The sequence below is a fragment of the Haliotis rufescens genome, unplaced genomic scaffold (assembly GCF_023055435.1).
Source record: "Haliotis rufescens isolate VD_foot unplaced genomic scaffold, xgHalRufe1.0.p SCAF_3, whole genome shotgun sequence".
NCBI lineage: Eukaryota > Metazoa > Mollusca > Gastropoda > Lepetellida > Haliotidae > Haliotis > Haliotis rufescens.
The window spans coordinates 67,157,894-67,185,340 of NW_025964001.1; the positions used below are offsets into that span (position 1 = coordinate 67,157,894).

Genomic DNA, 27,447 nt, shown 5'->3' on the forward strand with positions numbered 1-27,447 from the left:
TGCATGTCAGATGAGGTACCTGAGGCTAGTGGTAACTGAGGCTGGTGACAACTGAGGCTGGTGACAACTGAGGCTGGTGGCAACTGAAGTTGGTGGCATCTGAGACAGGCTCGAAACCGAGGCTTGGGGCAACCGAGGCTGGTGTCAACTGAGGCTGGTGGCATCTGAGACAGGCTGGAAACCGAGGCTGTTGGCAACTGAAGCTGGTGGCATCTGAGACAGGCTCGAAACCGAGGCTTGGGGCAACCGGGGCTGGTGGCATCTGAGACAGGCTCGAAACCGAGGCTTGGGGCAACCGAGGCCGGTGGCAAGTGAAGCTGGTGGCAAGTGAAGCTGGTGGCATCTGAGGCTGGTGGCAACTGAGGCTGGTGCCAAATGAGACAGGCTGGAAACCGAGGCTGGTGGAAACCGAGGCGGGTGGAATCTGAGGCCGGTGGCAACTGAGGCTGGTGCCAACTGAGGCTGGCGGCAACTGAGGCTTGTGGCAACTGAGGCTGGCGGCAACTGAGGCTTGTGGCAACCGAGGCTGGTGGCAAGTGAGGCAGGTTGCAGATGTGGTTGGTGAGAACTGAGGCTGGTGGCAACTGAGGCTGGTGGCAACTGAGGCTCGCGGCGACTGAGGCTGGTGGAAACTGAGGCTGGCGGCATTTGAGGCTGGCGGCAACTGAGGCTTGTGGCAACTGAGGCTGGCGGCATCTGAGGCTTGTGGCAACCGAGGCTGGTGGCAAGTGAGGCAGGTCGCAGATGTGGTTGGTGAGAACTGAGGCTGGTGGCAACTGAGGCTGGTGGCAACTGAGGCTCGCGGCAACTGAGGCTGGTGGAAACTGAGGCTGGTGGCATCTGAGGCTGGCGGCAACTGAGGCTGGTGGCAAGTGAGGCTGGCGGCATCTGAGGCTTGTGGCAACCGAGGCTGGTGGCAAGTGAGGCTGGTGGCAACTGAGGCTGGCGGCAACTGAGGCTGGTGGCAACTGAGGCTGGTGGCAACTGAGGCTCGCGGCAACTGAGGCTGGTGGAAACTGAGGCTGGTGGCATCTGAGGCTGACGGCAACTGAGGCTGGTGGCAACTGAGGCTGGCGGCAACTGAGGCTGGTGGCAACTGAGGCTGGCGGCAACTGAGGCTGGCGGCAACTGAGGCTGGTGGCAACTGAGGCTGGCGGCAACTGAGGCTCGCGGCAACTGAGGCTGGTGGCAACTGAGGCTGGCGGCAACTGAGGCTGGCGGCAACTGAGGCTGGCGGCAACTGAGGCTGGCGGCAACTGAGGCTGGTGGCAACTGAGGCTGGCGGCAACTGAGGCTGGTGGCAACTGAGGCTGGGGCAACTGAGGCTGGTGGCAACTGAGGTTTGTGGCAAGCGAGGCAGATCGCAGATGTGGTTGGTGAGAACTGAGGCAGGTTGCTGCCGGCAACTTAGGCTGGTGGCAACTGAGGAACGCCATCTCATTCAAGTTGTTCAATTATAATAACAGCGACGAGAACTCCCAGCTCATTGTACGATTCCGACTATATCTTAAGCATGTGTTTAGGAGTCACTGTCAAATAGCTGACACCTAACTAAACATAAACGAATGGCAATAAAAACGACAAAACCATTTCCATAATCATAGGATTCCGACTGTATCACAAGCATGTGTTTAAGAATAACTATCAAATAGTTATACTTCCAGGTGTTCTCGAAAAGGTGAGCGTATCCTGCTCGTATCGGAGACACCCGGCGCAAACACATGCACAGGCAAGTCAATTGGTCACCTGAAAAAACACGGGAACATATTGTGCCAGTCATAATAGAGACTTGCACCGGACATCATCTTTGTCAAACTTTGAAATGTCCTTCACGTGTCTACCAATAATCATTTTGAAAGCATTACTGGGGCCTTAAAAGTACCTATGTACAAACTCATCTGAACTATCTACATAGGTATCCATGTACAAAGTATATGTAATTACAATATACAAAGTACAAGTGCAGTAATGTACAACGTACAACCAAGTGAAATACAATGTACAAACGTACAAAACTATCTTGGTGCAAAGTTTAAAAAACTCATGATACATAGGGACGGCAGCTTCGACAATAGGACCGTGGCTACTTCCTGCAATATTCCCTTTCCACATACGAGGTGTAAAATACATGTCAAAACAGAATCCTTGTTGATGAGTTTGTGGTATGTCTGATATCTCACATTATAAATGAAGTGTGTTCTGAAATTGAAACAACCCACAACACGTGGGGGCGGGGTAGATTGGTGGTGGGGGTAGGGTGGGGTGGTGGTGGCGGTGGTGTTGGGGGGTGCTTAGGGTTGCTTAATATGTATGATTTAAAAGTGCCTGCTGTGGCGAAACTAAAATGGAATTTAAAAAAACCTGCTACCGTACATAAACAAGAGATACGACATCCGATTGTGCGGTGCATTCGTCACCACTCGCCCCTCTCCGTAACATGCAAGACTCGTCCCCCTATCGATGAATGTAATGTACGAAAATACGACAAACCAAAATAATGACTAAAAGTACTTCGGTCAAATAATCCCTCAGGAATTTTTGATTTCACACACGTCTTACATCTAAAAACATACCCTAGATACAGTTAAATGTGTTCAATCATAATTTAAATACATTACACTGTCTCCGAGCTGACCAGTCCTTTTTTATCACCTGATTGTCGTTGTGAACACTATACAGCAATATCGCTGTCCTCACTGACATATTGACTTATGTTGCATAAAACCACAGATGTATACTAACTGTCATTACAAATAACATACAGCATCATTGTCAGATTTTATTGTAGTGTTTACGGTAATGCATTCTGAATCCAATAGACATGTTCTCTTTCAATGGAAACTGGAACTGAAAGGAATATCTTGAGATGACGGAAGAAATCCCTCACAAAGGTGAAACGCACTGTTTCCGTGTGATGCGTCAAAACTGTCAGGGAATCAATACAACATCACAAGTGTTTGCCTATAATGTTTCGGCAAATAATCGAGTGATATTTACCTCAGCTGCAGTTACAAACGACCCGACACTACTTCCTGGTCGTTTGTTATAGACCGTCCTAACTCATTTCTCCCACAAACAACACCAGCCGTGCAGCGACGATGAAGCTGGTGTGTTTTCCTGCTGTTGTGTTAGTTGTGGCAGTTATTGGATTAAATACAGGTAAGGTATCAAACAAGGTTTGTTATTTTTGTTAGAAACAATATATTTTCAGTCACAATTGTTTTCGATTGTTTTCTCTGAAAGGATGAGCCGGATAAAAAAAATCACAATTCCTTTTCAACATCCAGACACCCATCGAACAATTTTCTTTCCAAAACCTGAAGCCAATCAGTTTCCAGTATTTCCTGGAACAAATAATGCTATGTAAGAAAAACAAACACGTGAATTCATTTCTTCAAGAAAGTTGTATACCTGACCAGGTTAGGAAATATGAATGTACACTACGTTTATAACGAAAACGCTTATAACGAACTGACGGATATAACGAAATGTGTTTTGAAATGTGATCCCGTCCATTTGCTGAATAGTTGCTGTATATATGCTTATAACGAACTACGGTTATAACGAACTAAAATTAGTGGTCCCTTTGAGTTCGTCATAACCGTAGTTTACTGTATTGTATACAACCTCCTTTGTTCCAGGTGCAGTTTTTCTGTCTGAGGACTCACCATGGACAATCACGGCTGGGACCACTGCATCTGTCATTTGCGGATACCAAAACATAACAAACTACACAGTGTACTGGGAGAAAGAGGAACATTCAAGGGTTACACCTGGAAATGAAACTCTAATTTTCCAAAACGTCCAAGTCACAGACCACGGAAACTACTCATGCGTTATTGAGGCGAATGACACTGTACTTGAACAAAGAACCTTGGAAATCCGTGTGAGCTGTAAGTAGAATGCGAATTGTCTTTGTTATAAATTCAAACGAATAAGAGACAGCTTTCTAGACTTTGGAATCAAGTTTATAAATTTTTGAATGGTACGAATGGTGACCTAGTTTGGTACAGAACACTGCGTAAATATGCCATGCAATTTGAGGATGGAACTTTCTTGAGTCTATTTCCATCAATAGTGAGTGAGTGAGTGAGTTGGGTTTAACGCTGCTTTTAACAGTATTCCAGTTATTTCGCAGCGTGTCAGCTAAATGTGGGAGGAAAGCCCCAAGTGATGCAGGTCTAAGACGTTTACCACGAGCACGGGTATGGTGCTGACAAACCTAGAAACATAATCGGGGCGAACCGGGATTCGAACCCACAATCATAGGCTTCTGGGGTGTCCAAGGGCCGCAACTCTGCAAAGCGAATCGCGGCGCCTTAGACGACTTGGACACCCGTGCCTCCCTTTCCGTCAATAACAAAAAATCTTTCAAAATATACATTTATATTACTCTCAATCTTAAACCACAAAATTCTTGTTGTTCTTTTACGTCTTCACGTTTACACTTGTTACAGATCCTCCAGGGAATATTTCGATATCAGTCAAAAACAGAGTCAGAGTCAGAGCTAGTTACACCATTCCGGGAGGTGCCAACGCCACTCTGGTCTGCTCTGTTGATGGATTTCCTCCTCCCTTCATCACGTGGCGAAAGGATGGCGACATCATAAAGGAAGAGAACCTCACAGACCGCTATGGCCTCCGCCAGCCTCCCACTGACGGCTTCATTAGTGTCTTCGACGTGATCAACGCCGGGCGTGAAGACAGCGGCACCTATGCATGTACAGCTCACACCAGCGCCAACCAGAATGATAGTCCGGAGGCCGAGGTGCACCTGGCCGTGCCTAACTGTGAGTATGTAGTTGACTGCACAGAAGTAGCATCATTTGTGCTGGGTAGATCTATGTCATTGTGCCTTTATCGACTAATATACCTCTTACCCAAGTATTCATTTCGAGATGATCTCTACGAATCTCAATAGATCTGCATGAAAACTAAAGGAGGAATGTTAAAGCAGAGGGCGTCGTGATCAAAATCTTTTGATTTTGAAGGCATGATTGCCAGGGTTATGTTGTTACTTCTTATTTTGAAGTTTAAGGGATTTGTGATGATTTGATTGGTTTATTTGCTGATCACATGACCAGTTCATTTTTTAACAATTTCAAAAAGTGACGCCCACAAAGTATTAACTTCACCTTTTGACGTTTACACGATTTTTGACCGGGACTACTTTCCATGGGGAATCCCCGAGTGGAACAATTCTCCCTTTTCTCTCCTGCTCACCACGATCGTGATGATCGGTAATGTCAGACAATAACTTAACGTTTCTTTTCTCTCAAAGCATTTTACGCAAAGGAAAATTACTGTAAATGACAGAATTAAAATGAGGAACATCGTAAATTTCACCATTTGTGACACATTACTAAATCACCATTCACGGCGTTTTTTATGGGAATGTTTTGACATAAAATATATTGGAGATTTACTCGGAGAAATGAATTTAAAAAATAGCAAAGCGGTGATCTTGGGTTTATGTTTTTGTAACCGGGGTTTGTGATGGCAAATACAAGGTCCAACACAGGCTACGGGTGTGAGTCTTTATTGCCTTATTAGTAGATAACAATGACACCCTGTAATGTACAAACAATAAGATTATAAAAACAGTAGTACACAGGTTTCATACACACATATATTAATACAATACAAAGCAACCTTTCATTTAATATAAACATAGTCTATATTCATTACATCAACATGAACTTAATAATCAATGATATATAAAATCATTACCTTACCCTGAAGTAAACAAACGATTGATCAAGGGCGATAACTCGATCCCGACATTACTGATAAGATTACAATATATATATGGTCCACGGTTCCAACATACAATGAACATTACAAATTCAATTACCACTTTGTTGAAACTACTATATTAATTCATTACCTGATCATACATTTGGTATGATACACTATTTACAAAATATACTTCATGACACAACAAACATGTAAATTATGCGTACCCTGTGGGTGACACTGGGGTGTTTGTCCTCTCTAGGCAGCCGCGTTGCGTGGTAGCTTTGTACCTGTCAGCACGCTCCTAATTACAGAATCAACTATGAATAAATGTAACATACAGAATACAATTTAGGAAATATAACTAACTACTAACTACCATACAATGATTGACATTGCATACAAATTCAGTATTTACACAATGATAAAAATCAACGCATTCGCTCAAACATTCACACACAGGAAGAAGAAGGATGACAAGCATTTATAGTGTTTACTAAGCCTTATTTAATTATTAACTTAGTAATATGGTGACACAATCACCATACCAAAGATAAGCATGTTAATAATACTGAAATTACATTCCACATAACTTAGATAACATAAGTTATATTATTATACAAATACATAGATATTAGCTAGCAATTTTATAGATTACTAACCTTAATAATCGAATTATTTATCCCAGATCTGTCCGAGTCCAAATTGTTGACTGACTTCTGAATTGGTGTATTGTCAAGTGCAAGATGGATGAAAAGTGCACAGTTTGAACAAGCCAATGAAAACAAGGCTTGGGTTAGAACAAAGAGGAGAAACAATGACACAAACATAGACCAACCCAACCACCCTCTACATTATAAGTAAACTAATCCAGAAGCCCATAATAGATATTGAACTAAGAACCTACTTTCCTAACAACTTAAAATAATATTACAAACCTAAAGGACCTCAAATAGATAAAACATATATACAACAAAACTGTATGTTAATACTTGTGTCTGCCACATACTTCCCCCCACAGGAAAATGATGTCTCATCATTTGACCTTGCCGCTAACAAGATCGAGAAGAGTATCAGCCACTCGGTGTCGCTGATCCCGGAATCTATCATCAGCTAGCAGAGAATTGAGATAGTTGGCTCTGGCAAGCCATTCTGGATTTCCAGGATCACTTATGGCAGAAAGAACATATTCTCCACTTCTCATCCAGTTGGGCTGTGACCTGGTTCTGGTTGACCGCCGTGGCTGAGAAGCATCTTCTGGCTGCAAATTGGGTTGTTCTTCTCTGTCATCCTCACTACCTGTGGCCCCAGTCTCAGATCTGTCTTCATCTTGCTCGTTCTGGTGAACAGTATTATCAGTTGGCTCTTCTTCTTCCCTCCCTTCTTCAGTAGGAGTCTCATCTCCTTCTAAAGCTTCTTCTGACTCTCCTTCAGTTGGCCTTTCCACTGTGATCTCAGTAGGAACTGAAGGTTCTGAAGAACGGGTATAGCCAATTGCTGATTCCTCATCAGACAGATCTTCACTTGTTTCGACAGCCGTGTTCTTCCTCGGCTTAGGCACAGGTATTGGTACTTGTCGTCGTCTGGGTTTAATGGCTGGTGGCATTTTGACTGGCAAAGAACTAACTGGCAGCAAGAGGTTACGATGTAGCACTCTATTTCTTCCCTCTCCATTCTCCTTTCCAACCTCAAAGACAGGTATCGATGGATTGGGATGGCGCAGCACAACATATACATCTTCCTCCCATCTGTTAGCTAATTTATGTCTTCCATCAAAGGCCACAATCTTTACAAGGACTCGATCTCCTGGTTCCAACATTGCAGCTCTGGCCCTCTGGTCATAGTAAGTCTTCTGCTTGGCCTGAGATTTCTGAGATGCTGTTGAAGCTATGTCATAAGCTTGCTTCAAACGGTCCTTCAAGGATTTGGTGTACTCTGTTATGGACTTGCTTTCCTGAATTTCCATGTCCAATCCCAAAACAAGGTCAACTGGTAGTCTTGGATGTCTTCCAAACATCAAGAAGAAGGGAGCTACAGATGTTGACTCATGGCGGGTACAGTTGTAGGCGTGGACGAGTGGACCTACATGCGCCTTCCAGTTCTTCTTTTCATTTGGTTCCAAAGTACCAAGCATGTTACAAAGAGTACGGTTGAACCGTTCTGTCATCCCATTGCCCATTGGATGGTATGGCGTTGTCCGGGACTTTTCTATTTTCAGAAGCTGGCACAATTCCTGCATCACCTTCCCTGTAAAATTGGCTTCTTGATCAGAATGGATTCTTTTTGGAAGACCATAATGGATGACCAAATTGCTGAAAAAGGCTTCTGCTGTTGTTTTTGCTGACATGTTCTTGGTTGTGTAGGCTTGGGCGTAGCGAGTGAAGTGATCTGTCACAACCAAGACATGTTCTATTCCTCCTTTAGAGGGTTCTAGGGAAAGGAAGTCCATGCATACAAGCTCTAGTGGCTCGGAAGTCTTGATGCTGATTAAGGGAGCTTTGATGTTGGTTGCAGTTTTCCTCCTTAGACAACGCTCACAATGTTTTAGGTGGGTCTCCACGTCACGTGTTATCCCTGGCCAGTAGAATCTGTCCTGTAGAAGTGATACAGTCCTGTCTCTTCCAGGGTGTCCAACATTGTCATGGAGGCTCCTCATTGCCGCAGTTCTTAATCGAGAGGGTAGAACTAGCTGTTCCCGGTCTACGCCATTAACACTGGCGACTCTGTATAGAACTCCTCGCTTGAGTTTGAACTGACTGTAGTTCTTCATCAATGATGTCATTTCAGGATCCTTCAGGTAGTTCATCCGGTCTGGTCTTGCTCCATTCCTCAAGTGTGTGATAATTTCTACTAGGGCTTGATCTTTAGCCTGTGATCGTCTCCAGTCTCTGGCATTCTGTTCACATCTGTCCTCAGTTAAGTCAAGGTCTTCATCTTCAACCACATCTGCAGAGAGGCACAAACTTTCCACAAGATTCGTCACATGGGTTGAATGACAAATAGCTGTGACATAATCTTTGGCAATCTCATCCATGTCATCAGGGTCTTCCTTGACTGGTAACCTAGACAGAGCATCGGCATCACTGTTGGATTTCCCTGGGCGGTACTTAATGCTGAAATTATAGCTGGAGAGAGCAGCAAGCCATCTATGACCTGTGGCGTCTAATCGAGCACTTGTCAGCACATACGTCAATGGATTGTTGTCGGTAATAACCACAAAGTCATGACCCCACAAGTAGTCATGAAACTTCTCTGAGATAGACCATTTCAGACACAAAAACTCCAGCTTGTGTGCTGAATAATTTCTCTCAGAACGACTGAGTCCTCTACTTGCATAAGCTATTACTCGTGGCTGTCCGTCCTGCACCTGGTAGAGTACTGCACCTAATCCATGACCACTGGCATCTGTATGTAGTTCAAAGGGCTTGGTACAGTCAGCATATCCCAGAATTGGTGGCATGGAGAGTCGCTGCTTTAGTTCGTTGAAAGCACTCTGTTGGGCTTCCCCCACATCCAGTTAACGTCCTTGGGTTGCTTTGACTTCTTTGAAGCTGACTTTGGCATTAACTCTGAAAGTGGTTTGGCAATTTTGGCAAAATCTTTGATGAATTTTCTGTAATAGCCAGCGAATCCTAGAAATTTCCTAACTTGTTCCGGGCTGGAAGGAGTTGGCCAATGTTGCACTTTGTCAATTTTCTCAGGGTCAGCTTCAATTCCATGTTCGGAAACAATGTACCCCACATACCGAACTTTTCTTTTGAAGAACTTGCTCTTCTTGGTGGCGAGTTTGAGCCCACATTCTTGTATCCGCTGGAAAACTTGTTTGAGTCGTTCAGTATGTTCTTCATACGTGTTAGAGAATATGATCAAATCATCGAGATAGATCAAACAGATGTTAAGGTGTAGACCTTCAAGGCATCGTTCCATGAGACGATGGTAAGTGGCTGGGGCGTTGGTAAGTCCAAATGGCATACGATTGTACTCGTAGAATCCTAGAGGTCCTACAGTGAAGGCAGTTCTTTCTTTATGAGCTTCCTCGATCTCCACCTGGTGATAACCACTTTTCATGTCAAGGACTGAGAAGAACTTGTTTCCACCCAAACAATCCAGTAAGTCTTCAATCCTCGGCAGAGCGTAGGAATCTTTAATGGTTCGGTCATTAAGCTGGCGAAAATCTGCACACATCCTGAGACGCCCATCTTTCCTTCTGGCAAGTACAATATTGGATGCCCAAGGACTGTGTGACTTCCTGATTACTTCAGCTGAGAGTAGTGTTTGAATATGGTTCCGAACTTCATCATACATTGCAGGTGGTATTCGGCGATGTCTCTGTTTGAAGGGAACTTCATCAACAATATCTATCCGATGATGCACCATGTTGCTACATCCAATGTCATCATCATGTTTCGAGAAGATGTCTGTGAACTTCATGATGATGTCAAGTCCCATCTGTATCTCTTCCCTTGTCAGGTCAGTGTCATCAACATCGACTTGGTTGATGATGTCATCTGGGTCACCTTGTTCTCCAGGGGGTAGCTCCGGAATAGATACAGGCTGAATCTCACACAACAGAGCTCTAGGAGGGACAACTACTGTTCTAGTTGTAATGTTAGAGATGTGCACGTCCACTGGGTTCCGACTGTCATAGTTGTAAGATATAAGCGTAGGTGCTATGTCCAAATCCCGTGGTAATGAAGCAAAGCTGGTAGGTTGGAGTAAAGCACATATGACTGGTGAATTGAACCCCTTGGTTACTTGTCCTTTGATAACCATGTTGGTGTTGGGTGGAATGATGAGGTTCTTGTTCTCTGTGCTGCGAACAAATCCAAGGCAGTGTCCTTGTCGCTCCAGTTCTTTATCCCGTAATGCTAAAGTCCTGTAGGCTAAGTACCAAGGAGTGTGGAGATTGGCCTTCTGAAGAAAACGTGCTCCGTGTTGTAACTTACACTCATTCAAGAAATGCTGCAACACATTAGTTCCAAGTAAAGCGGGTACCTTGGCATTGTATCTTGTTTCAGGAACAAAGGGCAGCAAGGCTCTTCAGTTCAGGCTTAAGGCCATCCCACATCTTGCTTCGGAGCATTTCATCCTGTTCCTCAAAGTTCATCTGACGTTGGGAGGCTATCTGGTACATGAGGTTCTCCAGCCGGCAACCCCATGCTGTAACATCTTCCTTGTCTCCTTGGAAAGTACCATAAAACTGTGACATCAGGGTCTCCTTCCTTCTCAAAGTTCCAAAAGCAGAATGGATCTTGAACAAGAGGTCCTCAACTGTGGCAGTGTGTCCAAGCTTCATGGCAACCAGTGCGGCTTCTCCCTTCAAAGATTTTCTGATAACCTGGAGTATAACATCTAGAGAATGAGTCTTTGACTGTAGAAGACAGTCAACTTCATATTTCCACAAGTCATATGGAGTGTCCTTTCCAGTCTCTCCGCTAAAGAATGGTATCTTGGGAAAGTGGTGATATGTTATGCCAGATGTTGAAGGTGGAGCAGCAAGTTCAGGATTAGTGGCTGAGGAGGCGCCTTTGACATCAGGCTCTGTCTTTACAATAGGTCCTTCCTGTTGTGCCATTCCTTGAATCCAGGCTTTAAAGTCTTCCGGATTCTCAACCTTTGGAGACAGTCCCATCTTTGTAAATATAGTTAACAAACTTTTCATCTCCTCTTCTTCAAGATTCATGATGTAAGAGTATGATGCAGTCGAGTGGAAGGATTACAAAATCCAAATAAAGATCACAAAAGCATGTGAAGAAGATGTGCAACGACTATAAAAAGTCACAGAAGTTTTGAAAGATGTTGATAACTGAAATCTGAAAATGAGTAGTGATGATCACAGAGTCACAACTGCAATCAGAAAGAAAAACAGCTGCAATGGAATATAAAAAAAATGGATTGCAACACTATTGCCTAGAAACAAAAAATAACCTCAGTGAAAAATAAAAGTAGATACTAAAATGCTACATAATGAAATAAAGTACCTAAGATAACTAATACCCGGTGTGAATATAAGACCCACAAAACAACACGAAGGAATAGATCAAGGCATGCTGTTATGTAAATGTGAAAAAAAAAGAAGTGCAGATGGGGAAAATGATTTCAAACTAAGTCAGTCTGTGGTAGGGCAGTCAGAAAAAAACAACCCAAACTAATTCTAATCTGATTATTATTATTATTTAATACCTATCCAAGTTTATTTGCATACGTGTAGAAAGGTGAAAGAAGCAAATAGAACTGATTCAAACACACACACTCACCTGGTTATAATTAAATATTATACTTTATTGAAACTAACTCAACAACTAATCTAAAAGTCTAACTAAATACTAACTTAACCAATCTAAGGAAACCAAGTCTACGTAAGGCAGGCAAATATTTCAAACTTTATTAAAACTAACAAAACAGTTTATCCAATAGTCAAACTAAACTAAACTAAACTAAACTAAACTCAACTCAACTCAACTCAACTCAACTCAACTCAACTCAACTCAACTCAACTCAACTCAACTAAACTAAACTATCGATACATGCTGTAAACAAATGTACACAATACCAAAGTATACAAACTTGGTGATCACCGAAAAAATGTTTTCACAAGTTGTGAAATGCTACATAACAAGGTTTACTGGCCAGATAAATATCTATAATTACAAATGTAGAGAAAGGTTGAATGTAATTACAATTAAGAAAACCTTACATAGATGCAGATAATTTGAAATAAATGTACAATAATGAAAAACTTAAGCCGGCAAAGATAAATAAATACTATGAAGTAAAATATATTACATGATTGATTGCAAAGGGAAGTAATTTACAAATTACCAGATATCAGAAATATGCTTTGTGTACGGGAATAAGGTACAAGTTACAAAATACACAAAGTTATATCCACAAATGTCAATACACAGAAGTCAGTCACAGATACCGTGAAAGTGAAGGGAATCACATGGCTTGGCAGATCACATGGCTCGGCAGATCTAAGTACATGTGCCTGTACACAGAATGGAAGGGGAGCTGTCTATCCCACGAAGAGGCTGGCTGACATTTCTTAGGCAAAAATCCTCACTAGGGGCTCCATTTTGTAACCGGGGTTTGTGATGGCAAATACAAGGTCCAACACAGGCTACGGGTGTGAGTCTTTATTGCCTTATTAGTAGATAACAATGACACCCTGTAATGTACAAACAATAAGATTATAAAAACAGTAGTACACAGGTTTCATACACACATATATTAATACAATACAAAGCAACCTTTCATTTAATATAAACATAGTCTATATTCATTACATCAACATGAACTTAATAATCAATGATATATAAAATCATTACCTTACCCTGAAGTAAACAAACGATTGATCAAGGGCGATAACTCGATCCCGACATTACTGATAAGATTACAATATATATATGGTCCACGGTTCCAACATACAATGAACATTACAAATTCAATTACCACTTTGTTGAAACTACTATATTAATTCATTACCTGATCATACATTTGGTATGATACACTATTCACAAAATATACTTCATGACACAACAAACATGTAAATTATGCGTACCCTGTGGGTGACACTGGGGTGTTTGTCCTCTCTAGGCAGCCGCGTTGCGTGGTAGCTTTGTACCTGTCAGCACGCTCCTAATTACAGAATCAACTATGAATAAATGTAACATACAGAATACAATTTAGGAAATATAACTAACTACTAACTACCATACAATGATTGACATTGCATACAAATTCAGTATTTACACAATGATAAAAATCAACGCATTCACTCAAACATTCACACACAGGAAGAAGAAGGATGACAAGCATTTATAGTGTTTACTTAGCCTTATTTAATTATTAACTTAGTAATATGGTGACACAATCACCATACCAAAGATAAGCATGTTAATAATACTGAAATTACATTCCACATAACTTAGATAACATAAGTTATATTATTATACAAATACATAGATATTAGCTAGCAATTTTATAGATTACTAACCTTAATAATCGAATTATTTATCCCAGATCTGTCCGAGTCCAAATTGTTGACTGACTTCTGAATTGGTGTATTGTCAAGTGCAAGATGGATGAAAAGTGCACAGTTTGAACAAGCCAATGAAAACAAGGCTTGGGTTAGAACAAAGAGGAGAAACAATGACACAAACATAGACCAACCCAACCACCCTCTACATTATAAGTAAACTAATCCAGAAGCCCATAATAGATATTGAACTAAGAACCTACTTTCCTAACAACTTAAAATAATATTACAAACCTAAAGGACCTCAAATAGATAAAACATATATACAACAAAACTGTATGTTAATACTTGTGTCTGCCACATTTTTGTAATCTAATCACCAATGATCATCGTGAAACGTCGCCGATAACCCTGCAATGTTTTAGAATGTTTTGGAAAATACGCAAACACGAACTCCGAAGTAACGTTCCGCCATATTGGACGAATGCAAAAGATAGGGCAAACATGAAAAGGACCTATGACTTTACATACAGTTGGTTTTGGTTGGTTTGTTGTTTTACGCTGCACTCAGCATTATTCCATCTATATGACGGCGGTCTGTAAATAATCGAGTCTGGACCAGACAATCCAGTGATTAATATCATGAGCATCGATCCACGCAATTGGGATCGATGACATGCATCAGCCAAGACAGCGAGCCTGACCACCCGATCCCGTTAGTCGCCTTTTACGACAAGCATAGTCATCTTTTACGGCAAGCATTGGTTGCTTAAGACCTATTCTACTCCGGATTTTCACGGGTCCTTTACATACAGACGTGACAGTCATTTAATTTGACGATGAAAGTGTCACTTAATGAGCGCAAGAAGACATAAACCCCGATCATAAAACCCACTGTTTACTTCAGAAGCGGTTACAAATATGTCTCTTTCCGTCAATAACAACAATTCTTTCAAGATATACAAACAATATTACTCTAAATACTCCTTTCAAATAGTTCTTCCCCCGTGAGTATCCGGGATAGAATTGGTCTTCAGCAACCCATGCTTGTCGTAAGAGACGACTTATGGGATCGGGTCGTCAGGCTCGGTGACTTGGTTGATGCGTTTCATTGCATGCCAATGGCGTTAATCGATGCTCATGATGTCAATCACTGGTTTGAATTACCCAGATTAGATGATTTAATATTACTCGCGAATGCTACTATTGTTACAGATTTCCCAGTTTTACAAAATCAAGGGGAACTTTCAAGGAGGTTCACTGTTGTTGAGGGAGAATCAATCGAGGTCAACTTCACAGTCGTCTCAAGTCCAAGGTCATTAGTTGTGGAATGGAGTCTTCAGGCAGATGGAAGTAATGAAGCAAGTGTTTGGAGTAGGAGCGGTGACAATTCTCTTTGGAACATGAGGAACCGGACATTGTCAGCTGATGTCCAGTTATTTCAATTCTACCACGTGAATGTTACTGAAAACATGACCGGTCTGTACAGGGTCATCTTGACCAATTGTCTTCGTCGTAATCTGGATTTGGAATACAGTATCAGAATAAGAAATGGTTAGTTGCCCCTAGTGTTAATTCCCGATTTGAAACATGAAACAGTTAAACATAATCATGTAAAATATTCTCTGAAAAATATAAATACACGTGCATATTGTATGTTTTGTTTTGTATCCAAGGCAACGTATTCTGTAGTTAAGTCTAAATACTTCAAGTAGTCAGTGGTCAGTAGTCAGTGGTCAATTTCAGGTTTTTGAGTGTCTTCAACGGCGTGGGGCGGTCGGATCGCTTAGTGGTTAAAGCGTTCGTTCGTCACGCCGAAGACCCGGTTCGATTCCCGACATGCGTACAATGTGTGTCCCCCGCCGTGATATTGCTGGAATATTGCTAAAAGCGGCGTAAAACCATACTCACTCACTCCCTCAAACTTCTACGGTGTTGGTCTGTGCTGATATTATTAATCACTGGATTGATAGATCCAGACTCGATTAAATTCAGAGGCAGTCGTTGCATAAGTGAAATATATAAAGCAAAGAACTGAAATGTTGCATTTCTCAGAGAACAAGATTGATTTCGCTTCATCTTCATATTCCACAGATACCACTGCACGCATCCTCAGTACAACGGAAGTTTACAACAGTAAGTATTCCACCATGACATGACTATAAAACACCAGCACAGTACGTACACAACATTAGTAATGTTTAATGTACAAATATTACCACCTCACCCATATAATCGATTCCCTTGCAGCTACGACTGATCTGAATCTCAAGGAGGACGAGGACTATGAATCTAGTAAGTACTGCTGAAGCACTGAGTGCATGCTTACCAGTTTAGGACTATTGCTGAGTCAGGTTTACCGACTATGTGAACAATATTTCAGTTATAATATGGCAGTTTATTGTGGGAGGAAAGCGGTTTTTTTCATAAACCCAAATCTTCAATAAATTACCGTAAATAATGCAATAAAATATACTTTGTTCGATGGACATGCTCCAAAGCCCACATGCCTACCGTCTGTGAAGAGATATTGTTGGAATATTGTTAAAAGCCAGAGTGAAAAGTCAAGGCCAGAGAATAATAATAGTCTCGATTATCTGCTGAAACAAATCCCACTGGGTGTAAGAGGCAAGCTGGGGGCAAGTCTGACCACCCGATGCCGTCAGTTGCCTTTTATGACAAGCCTAGTCGCCTTTGAAGACAAGCATGGATTGCTGAAGACCTATTCTAACCTGGATCTTCACGGGGCATGTGATCTAGTTAGCAAAGTTTAATGCGTAAAAGTCCATTTAATTTGACGATGAAAGTGTGATTTAATGAGTGCAAGGAGACATTACCCCCGATCATGAAACCCACTCCTCCGTCAATAAAAACAATTCTTTTAATATAGACAGTATTACTCTAAATACTCCTTTCAAATAGTTCTTCCCCGTGAGTATCCGGGATATAATTAGTCTTCGGCAACCCATGCTTGTCGTAAGAAGCGACTAATGGGATCGGGTGGTCAGGCTCGGTGACTTGGTTGATGCATATCATTGTAGATCGAGGTTCATGTTGTCAATCACTGGTTGTATTGCCCAGAGTCCATTATTTACGAACCACCGTCGTATATGAGCGCGGCGTTAAACAGCAAACAAACACATAGGTTTTAGAACCACTAAATGCTTTCACGTCTTCACATTTGCACATGTTAAAGATCCGCCGTGGAATATTTCGATATCAGTCAACAACAGAGTCAGAGCTAGTTATACCATTTGGGTTGCTGAAGACCTATTCTACCCCGGATTTTCACGGGTCCTTTACATACAGACGTGACAGTCATTTAATTTGACGATGGAAGTGTCACTTAAAGAGCTCAAGAAGACATAAACCCCGATCATAAAGCCCAATGTTTTCTTCAGAAGCGGTTAAAAATATGTCTCTTTCCGTCAATAACAACAATTCTTTCAAGATATACAAACATTGTTACTCTAAATACTCCTTTCAAATAGTTCTTCCCCCGTGAGTATCCGGGATAGAATTAGTCTTCTGCAAACCCATGCTTGTCGTAAGAGGCGACTAACGGGATCGGGTCGTCAGGCTCGGTGACTTGGTTGATGCGTTTCATTGTATGCCAATGGCGTAAATCGATGCTCATGATGTCAATCACTGGTTTGAATTACCCAGATTAGATGATTTAATATTACTCGCGAATGCTATTATTGTTACAGATTTCCCAGTTTTACAAAATCAAGGGGAACTTTCAAATAGGTTCACTGTTGTTGAGGGAGAATCAATCGTGGTCAACTTCACAGTCGTCTCAAGTCCAATGTCATTAGTTGTGAAATGGAGCCTGCAGGCAGATGAAAGTAATGAAACCAGTGTTTGGAGAAGGAGCGGTGACAATTCTCTTTGGAACATGAGGAACCGGACATTGTCAACTGATGTCCAGTTATTTCAATTCTACCACGTGAATGTTACTGAAAACATGACCGGTCTGTACAGGGTCATCTTGACCAATGGTCTTCGTCGTAATCTGGATTTGGAATACAGTATCGGAATAGGATATGGTAAGTCGCCCCCAGTGTATATTCCCGACTTGAAGCATGAAACAGTTCAACATAATCATGTAAAATATTCCCTGAAAAATATAAATACACGTGCATATTGTTTGTTTTGTTTGTATCCAAGGCAACGTATCTTGGTGTTAAGTCTAAATGCTTCAGGTCGTCAGTGGTCAGTGGTCAATTTCAGTTTTTTGTGTGTCTTCAGCGGTGTGGGGCGGTCGGATCGCTTAGTGGTTAAAGCGTTCGCTCGTCACACTGAAAACCGGTTCGATTCACGATTCGGGTACAATGTGTGAAGCCCATTTCTGGTGTCCCCCGCCGTGATATTGCTGGAATATTGCTAAAAGCGGCGTAAAACCTCACTCACTCACTCACTCACTCACTCAAACTTCTACGGTGTTGGTCTGTGCTAATAATATTAATCACTGGATTGATAGATCCAGACTCGATTTAATTCAGAGGCAGTCGTTGCATAGCTGAAATATATAAAGCAAACAACTGAAATTGTGCATTTCACAGAGAACATTATTGATGTCGCTTCATCTTCATATTCCACAGATACCACTGCACGCATCCTCAGTACGACGGAAGTTTACAACAGTAAGTATTCCACCATGACATGACTATAAAACACCAGCACAGTACGTACACAACATTAGTAATGTTTAATGTACAAATATTACCACCTCACCCATATAATCGATTCCCTTGCAGCTACGACTGATCTGAATCTCAAGGAGGACGAGGACTATGAATCTAGTAAGTACTGCTGAAGCACTGAATGCATGCTTACCAGTTTAGGAACTATTGCTGAGTCAGGTTTACCGACTATGTGAACAATATTTCAGTTATAATATGGCAGTTTATTGTGGGAGGAAAGCGGTTTTTTTCATAAACCCAAATCTTCAATAAATTACCGTAAATAATGCAATAAAATATACTTTGTTCGATGGACATGATCAAAAGCCCACATGCCTACAGTCTGTGAAGAGATATTGTTGGAATATTGTGAAAAGCCAGAGTGAAAAGTCAAGGCCAGAGAATAATAATAGTCTCGATTATCTGCTGAAACAAATCCCACTGGGTGTAAGAGGCAAGCTGGGGGCAAGTCTGACCACCCGATGCCGTCAGTTGCCTTTTATGACAAGCCTAGTCGCCTTTGAAGACAAGCATGGATTGCTGAAGACCTATTCTAACCTGGATCTTCACGGGGCATGTTATCTAGTTTAGCAAAGTTTAATGCGTAAAAGTCCATTTAATTTGACGATGAAAGTGTGATTAAATGAGTGCAAGGAGACATTACCCCCGATCATGAAACCCACTCCTCCGTCAATAAAAACAATTCTTTTAATATAGACAGTATTACTCTAAATACTCCTTTCAAATAGTTCTTCCCCGTGAGTATCCGGGATATAATTAGTCTTCTGCAACCCATGCTTGTCGTAAGAAGCGACTAATGGGATCGGGTGGTCAGGCTCGGTGACTTGGTTGATGCATATCATTGTAGATCGAGGTTCATGTTGTCAATCACTGGTTGAATTGCCCAGAGTCCATTATTTACAAACCACCGTCATATATGAGCGCGGCGTTAAACAGCAAACAAACACATAGGTTTTAGAACCACTAAATGCTTTCACGTCTTCACATTTGCACATGTAACAGATCCACCGAGGAATATTTCGATATCTATCAACAACCGATACCAAGCTAATTACATCATTTCGGGAGGTGCCAACGCCAATCTGGTCTGCTCTGTTGATGGATTTCCTCCTCCCTTCATCACGTGGCGAAAGGATGGCGACATCATAAAGGAAGAGAACCTCACAGACCGCTATGGCCTCCGCCAGCCTCCCACTGACGGCTTCATTAGTGTCTTCGACGTGATCAACGCCGGGCGTGAAGACAGCGGCACCTATGCATGTACAGCTCACACCAGCGCCAACCAGAATGATAGTCCGGAGGCCGAGGTGCACCTGGCCGTGCCTACCTGTGAGTATGTAGTTGACTGCACAGAAGTAGCATCATTTGTGCTGGGTATATCCATGTCATTGTGCCTTTATCGACTAATATACCTCTTACCCACGTATTCATTTCGAGATGATCTCTACAATCTCAATAGATCTGCATGAAAACTAAAGGAGGAATGCTAAAGCAGAGGGCGTCGTGATCAAAATTTATTGATTGTGAAGGCATGATTGCCAGGGTTATGTTGTTACTTCTTATTTTGAAGCTTAAAGGATTTTGATGATTTGATTGGTTTATTTGCTGATCACATGACCAGTTCATTTTTCAACAAACTTCAAAAAGTGACTCCCACAAAGTATTAACTTCACCTTTTGACGTTTACACGATTTTTGACCGGGACTACTTTTCATGGGGAATCCCCGAGTGGAACAGTTCTCTCTTTTCTCTCCTGCTCACCACGATCGTGAGGATCGATTATGTCGGTCAATAAGTTAACGTATCTCCTTCTCTCAAAGCATTTTACGCAAAGGAAAATTACTGAAAATGACCAAATGAAATTTAAGAACATCGTAAATTTCACCATTTGTAAAACATTACTAAATCACCATTCACGGCGTTATTTAGTATATGTTTTGAAATCAAAATATTGGAGCTTAGCTCGGAAAATTGAATATCCAAAATAGTATATTGGTGATCTTGGGTTATTGTTTTTTTTAATCTAATCACTAATGATCGTCGTGAAACGTCGCCGATACCCCTACAATGTTTTAGAATGTTTTGGCAAATGCGCAAACACGAACACCGAAGTAACGTTCCGCCATATTGGACAGATGCAAAAGATAGGGCAAACATATGAAAGGACCTATCACTTTACATAGAGACATGACAGTCATTACAGACGTGACGGTCATTATATACATAGCAATGGTAGAACAGAAACAAAGTACCCAGAACATCATCAGGATGCAGTTAAGAACAAGTAAGACATGGTGATGTTCATTCTTACAACGTTCAAGGGGCGGTCGGGTAGCCTAGCGTTTAATGCGTTCGCTCATCACGCCGAACACCCGGGTTCGATTCGCGACATGGGTACAATGTGTGAAGCCCGTTTCTGGTGCTCCCCGCCGTTATATTGCTGTAATATTGCTAAAAGCAGCGTACCCGATAAAATATAAATGTTGTTCACACAATAAGCAACATATATTAGTATTTTGTTATGACTTTTTTCCGACATGTATAATTACACATCATAACAATTACTTACATATTTACTGATGCATTAACAACATTACTCTCGAATACCTCTTACGACACGCATAGTCACCTCTTACGGCAAACATAGCTTACGGAAGACCTATTCTAACCTGGATCTTCCTGGGCATGTGATCTAGTTTAGCATACTATAGTGCGTAAAAGTCCATTTAATTTGACGATGAAAGTGTCACTTAATGAGCACAAGGAGACATAAACCCCGATCATAAAACCCACTCTTTACTTCAGAAGCGGTTACAAATAAGTCTCTTTCCGTCAATAACAACAATTCTTTCAACATATACAAACAATATTACTCTAAATACTCCTTTCAAATAGTTCTTCCACCGTGAGTATCCGGGATAGAATTAGTCTTCTGCAACCCATGCTTGTCGAAAGAGACGAATTATGGGATCGGGTCGTCAGGCTCGGTGACTTGGTTGATGCGTTTCATTGCATGCCAATGGCGTAAATCGATGCTCATGATGTCAATCACTGGTTTGAATTACCCAGATTCGATGATTTAATATTACTCGCGAATGCTATTATTGTTGCAGATTTCCCAGTTTTACAAAATCAAGGGGAACTTTCAAGGAGGTTCACTGTTGTTGAGGGAGAATCAATCGTGGTCAACTTCACAGTCGTCTCAAGTCCAAGGTCATTAGTTGTGAAATGGAGCCTGCAGGCAGATGGAAGTAATGAAACCAGTGTTTGGAGTAGGAGCGGTGACAATTCTCTTTGGAACATGAGGAACCGGACATTGTCAACTGATGTCCAGTTATTTCAATTCTACCACGTGAATGTTACTGAAAACATGACCGGTCTGTACAGGGTCATCTTGACCAATGGTCTTCGTCGTAATCTGGATTTGGAATACAGTATCGGAATAAGATATGGTAAGTCGCCCCCAGTGTATATTCCCGACTTGAAGCATGAAACAGTTCAACATAATCATGTAAAATATTCCCTGAAAAATATAAATACACGTGCATAGGAGCGGTGACAATTCTCTTTGGAACATGAGGAACCGGACATTGTCAACTGATGTCCAGTTATTTCAATTCTACCATGTGAATGTTACTGAAAACATGACCGGTCTGTACAGGGTCATCTTGACCAATGGTCTTCGTCGTAATCTGGATTTGGAATACAGTATCGGAATAAGATATGGTAAGTCGCCCCCAGTGTATATTCCCGACTTGAAGCATGAAACAGTTCAACATAATCATGTAAAATATTCCCTGAAAAATATAAATACACGTGCATATTGTATGTTTTGTTTTGTATCCAAGGCAACGTATCTTGGTGTTAAGTCTAAATGCTTCAGGTCGTCAGTGGTCAGTGGTCAATTTCAGGTTTTTGTGTGTCTTCAACGGTGTGGGGCGGTCGGATCGCTTAGTGGTTAAAGCGTTCGTTCGTCACGCCGAAGACCCGGTTCGATTCACGATTTGGGTACAATGTGTGAAGCCCATTTCTGGTGTCCCCCGCCGTGATATTGATGGAATATTGCTAAAAGCGGCGTAAAACCATACTCACTCACTCACTCACTCACTCACTCACTCACTCACTCACTCAAACTTCTACGGTGTTGGTCTGTGCTGATATTATTAATCACTGGCTTGATAGATCCAGACTCGATTAAATTCAGAGGCAGTCGTTGCATAGCTGAAATATATAAAGCAAACAACTGAAATGTTGCAATTCTCAGAGAACATTATTGATTTCGCTTCATCTTCATATTCCACAGATACCACTGCACGCATCCTCAGTACGACGGAAGTTTACAACAGTAAGTATTCCACCATGGCATGACTATAAAACACCAGCACAGTACGTACACAACATTAATGATGTTTAATGTACAAATAATACCACCTCACCCATATAATCGATTCCCTTCCAGATACGACTGATCTGAATCTCAAGGATGACGAGGACTATGAATCTAGTAAGTACTGCTGAAGCACTGTATGCATGCTTACCAGTTTAGAACTATTGCTGAGTCAGGTTTACCGACTATGTGAACAATATTTCAGTTATTAGGTGGCAGGTTATTGTAGGAGGAAAGCGTTTTTTCAAAATCAAAATCTTCCATAAATTACCGTAAATAATGCAATAAAATATACTTTGTTTGATGGACATGCTCAAAAGCCCACATGCCTACAGTCTGTGAAAATAAATTGTTGGAATATTGTGAAAAGCCAGAGTGAAAAGTCAAGGCTATAGAATAACAATAGTCTCGATTATCTGCTGAAACAATTCCTATTGGGTGTAAGAAGCAAGCTGGGGGTCAATGGATGACGGAAAGTCAGTGATGACACCAGGTGTTCGGGACACACACTCATAGTGTCTTTGTTTCAGCGTGGAAGATACTGTTGGCAGTTGTTGTTGGGGTGGTTGTCACAAATGTTCTCCTCGTTGTCCTGTTGTCTTTCTGCATCAGAGGTTAGTAGTTTACTGTTTACTGTTAGTAGTTTACTGTTAGTAGTTACTGCTTACTGTTAGTAGTTTACTGTTAGTAGTTTACTGTTAGTAGTTACTGCTTACTGTTAGTAGTTACTGTTTACTGTTAGTAGTTTACTGTTAGTAGCTTACTGTTAGTAGTTACTGCTTACTGTTAGTAGTTACTGTTTACTGTTAGTAGTTTACTGTTAGTAGTTACTGCTTACTGTTAGTAGCTTACTGTTGGTAGTTTACTGTTTACCGTTACCTGTTTCCTATTAGTTGCTTACTGTTACTTGTTTACTGTTTATAGAACTTTATTGTTAGTTGTTTACTGTTAGAGGTTTTCTGTTAGTACTTTACTGTGAGTACTTTACTAGTAGTATTTTACTGTTAGTTTTTGTTTGTTTGTTTGTTGTATAACGCCGCACTTAGCAATATTCCAGCTATATGACGGCTTTACTGTTAGTAGTTAAATGTTAGTTGCTTACTGTTAGCTCTTCACTGTTAGTTCTTTACTGGTAGTATTTTATTGTTAATACCTTACTGTAAGTTATTTACTGTAAGTACTCTACTGTTCGTAATTTACAGTTAGTAATTTGCTGTTAGATGTGTAGAGTTTATCGTACTATTGTTAGTTGTTTACTGGTAGTATTTTACTGTTAATACCGTACTGTAAGTTGTTTACTGTTAGTAGATTACTGGTAGTATGTTACTGTTAATACCTGACTAAGTTGTTTACTGTTAGTAGTTTACTGGTAGTATTTTACTGTTATTACCGTACTGTTCGTTATTTACTGTTAGTACATTACTGTTCGTTTACTTGGGACTAGTTAAATTGACGTCAATTACGACATGATCTAAGGGAGGTAACTCTGCCCAGTAATTTGACTTTCATACTTTCAATGTGAGAAAAATGAGTGGATATTTTCAAACAATTTCAAATTGATTTCTGTGCGAATACCACCCCTTTAAGTCCTACTTGTCAAATGTTTGATATCTCGTCACAGGCGTTATGCCAGCGGCGGTCGAACATGTCTACCATGAAGTGGATGAAAGGCTGATGGTGGATCTTCCTGTGACTGAGGCCAACACCATCTACATGCAGCCCTTTGACCCCTACTCCATGCAGCGTTATTTAAACAGGGGCGTGTCCTGCATGGACACAGACGTGTGAACTGTGGCTTCTCACTGAACGATCATCTGTTTAATCGTCACTCACTATTCGAATTTGTGTCGCTGTCCAAACTGAATCACTGGACAAGCAAATATTTTTTTCTTTTGTAAACATTCTCTCTACTGGCACTGGTGACCGCCGCCATGGTCTAGTGAGCGTCATACCAAAAGACGTTAAAAGATGGTTCTTGATGGATGGAGTTTCCACAAATCTTTTAGTTGTACATACTATATAACGGTGTACTGCCTTAAATATAACTTCATTTTCTGTAACAACGTGATCTGCATTGCCGTATAACAGTAGGTGTACATCAACAGGTATGTTATGAACAATATCTTAAAGGTTGTTAAAAATAATTTCACGCTGATGACTAAACAATGTACATTCCATGAGATAATGATATGCATTTTCACATGTATTTGAACATGTACAGTTCGGGTGATCTTTTATACCAATTCTGTATAAATCATAATTCAATTGACTGCAGCGGCACATGTATCTCAGTTTTGTGGGTAAGATTTTATATTTTCTTTTTCCAAATGCGCAGTGAGTACGCAGGTGACGTGTGGTGGTGCTTTTGTAAAGAATTTTTAAAACAAGAAATCGTAGAATTTCGATCTGATAACGGAATAGAGTTCCACAATCGGATGATCGATGGGTAAAAGGATTCACACGAATGTCTTAGTCTCGTGAGAGGAACACTGATGTTTTCAGAGTTTCTGAGACTGTATGAGCTTTTTGCAGCAACGGTGTTTGGTAGAATATCTGTTAGATAGGAAGGGGCCATATTATGATTAATTTTGAAGAAAAGACAAAGTTTACGTTTCTTTCTATGCTCAACTAAGGGTTCCCAACCGGTTTCGTAATATAATGAATGCCTGGGGGCATATTTAGGTAGACCAGTTACAATGCGTGCAGCTTGTAATTGTAATTGTTCTAATTTCTCACTTTGTCCTTCGGTGCAACCATCCCATACCTCACATGCGTATTCAAAGTGTTGTCTTATGAACATTTTATATATATTGTTAATAGTATTTCTGTGAAGGAGATGTTTGAGTTTTCTCATTGAGTAAATCATCTTGTAAGTTGTTTTTATTATGATATCTATATAAGACCATTTGCCACTGGCTTCCAGTATAACACCCAAGTGCTTATGACTTTTTACAGAGTTGATTACTTTTCCGTTGAAATATAGTTGTAGACCTCCAATGTTGTCTTTGCGAGAGAATAGAACTGATTTAGTCTTTTCGGGATTGTAAGTTATCAGCCAAAGTTTCGCCCATTCACTTAAGATTGCTAGATTTGTGCTTAAGGAACGTTCCAGTACACTGTTATCATTGGATTACATGCCAATCGATGTATCGTTGTCAAAAAGTCTTGTCATACAGCCTTAACTATCAGCAATGTCATTTATATTAACAATAAAGAGTAAAGGACCAAGCACGGACCCCTGTGGCACGCCAGCCTTCATGTATCTTGGTTTGGATATTTCCCCATTGACAAATACGCTTTGGCTACGGTTACTTATGTAACTGGTAAGCCATTTTAACATTTGGCCTTTTATACCATACCTCTCTAATTTATACACACGCCCACTGTGTCATGCACGATCAAAGGCATTTGATACATCACAGAATACAATAAAATAGTTTTCTTTGTTATCTAACGCTGTACAAATTTGATGATAAAGTTCTTTTAGTTGGTGGACAGTTGAGTGACCAGCCTGAAACCCATATTGGTACTTATACAACAACTTGTTCTCATGAAAGTAATTATATAAATGTTTGAACACAACTCTCTCAAACAATTTTCCTAAACAGCTAATGAGTGATAGGGGTCTCACCTCACCTCACCTAACTGGTTGTCGTCTGTTTGTTAATAGATATTTTACTATGAAATTCGCTATGTTATTATTGATTTGTTTGAAATGTACATAAATGCTTTAATATGTTTTCGACATACGTCTCTACCCCCTGAAAAGAAAGTTCAAACTATATGTATATTCGCAAATATATGCTTCAACAGTATCTCGTTTTACCTTTTATACCCAAATGTACACTAAACTGTTCGTTGTTTAACACGACACTCGGTAATAGTACGTTGTATGAAGGCGGACTGTAAATAATCGTTTCTGGACATGACTATGCAGGATTGAGACCATACGCAACCAACCATTTCACCGAGACTGACCACCCAATCGCCGGTCTTTATTAAAAGATATCGAAGCTTCTATTTTTATCATCTGACTGTCAGTTGAAAAAAGTTAGTGCATTCCGTTCCCATTTTGCTCACTGTGCTAAGAGTTGGGTGTTTTAATAAATATTTTATATCATAATGAAATTTGAGCAGAATATCTGATTCCTATGCACAAAGAAATGCATTCAACTCATAAGTCCTTGAACACCTTACGATCTCAATATAATGCCCGAACAACACCGTGTGACTTCATGTAACATGTATACAACACCGTATGACATGGGTGTGATATGAATACAACACCGTGTGACATGGGTGTGACATGAATACAAGAACGTGTGACATCATTTGACATGACTACAACACCGTTTGACATGGATGTGACATGTATACAACACCGTGTGACATGGGTGTGACATGTATACAACACCGTGTGATATTGATGTGACATGTATACAACACCATGTGACATTGATGTGACATGCATAAAACAACGTGTGACATCATGTGAAATGTATACAACACCATGTGACATGGATACAACACCGAGTGACATCATGTGACATATATACACCACCGAGTGATATGGATGTGACATGTATACAACACCGAGTGACATGGATGTGACATGGATACAACACCGTATGACATGG

At 40.9% G+C, this 27,447-nt stretch overlaps 3 protein-coding genes and 1 long non-coding RNA gene across 4 annotated transcripts; 3 read left to right on the top strand and 1 right to left on the bottom strand.

Annotated features, from left to right (window-relative positions):
* Positions 1–144: 144 nt before the first annotated feature.
* Positions 145–888, bottom strand: LOC124151529 (endosialin-like). The gene has a single exon (XM_048403484.1). The coding sequence runs from the start codon at positions 886–888 to the stop codon at positions 145–147; it is 744 nt and encodes a 247-aa protein (XP_048259441.1).
* A 2,136-nt stretch (positions 889–3,024) lies between these two features.
* On the top strand, positions 3,025–5,037 carry LOC125384420 (hemicentin-2-like). The gene is made up of 4 exons (XM_048403485.1): positions 3,025–3,159; positions 3,642–3,893; positions 4,458–4,790; positions 5,033–5,037. Exons 1-4 carry the CDS (start codon positions 3,099–3,101, stop codon positions 5,035–5,037), a joined length of 651 nt encoding a protein of 216 aa, XP_048259442.1. The 5' UTR covers positions 3,025–3,098.
* Positions 5,038–18,431: 13,394 nt separating this feature from the next.
* Positions 18,432–22,095, top strand: LOC125384421 (papilin-like). Its single transcript, XM_048403486.1, has 4 exons — positions 18,432–18,522; positions 19,426–19,752; positions 21,537–21,875; positions 22,085–22,095. The coding sequence occupies exons 1-4, from the start codon at positions 18,432–18,434 to the stop codon at positions 22,093–22,095; spliced, it is 768 nt and encodes a 255-aa protein (XP_048259443.1).
* A 793-nt stretch (positions 22,096–22,888) lies between these two features.
* On the top strand, positions 22,889–24,742 carry LOC124151469. Its single transcript, XR_006863370.2, has 3 exons — positions 22,889–22,927; positions 23,341–23,424; positions 24,432–24,742. It is a non-coding gene; the product is annotated as an uncharacterized LOC124151469 (long non-coding RNA).
* The last annotated feature ends 2,705 nt before the right edge of the window (positions 24,743–27,447 follow it).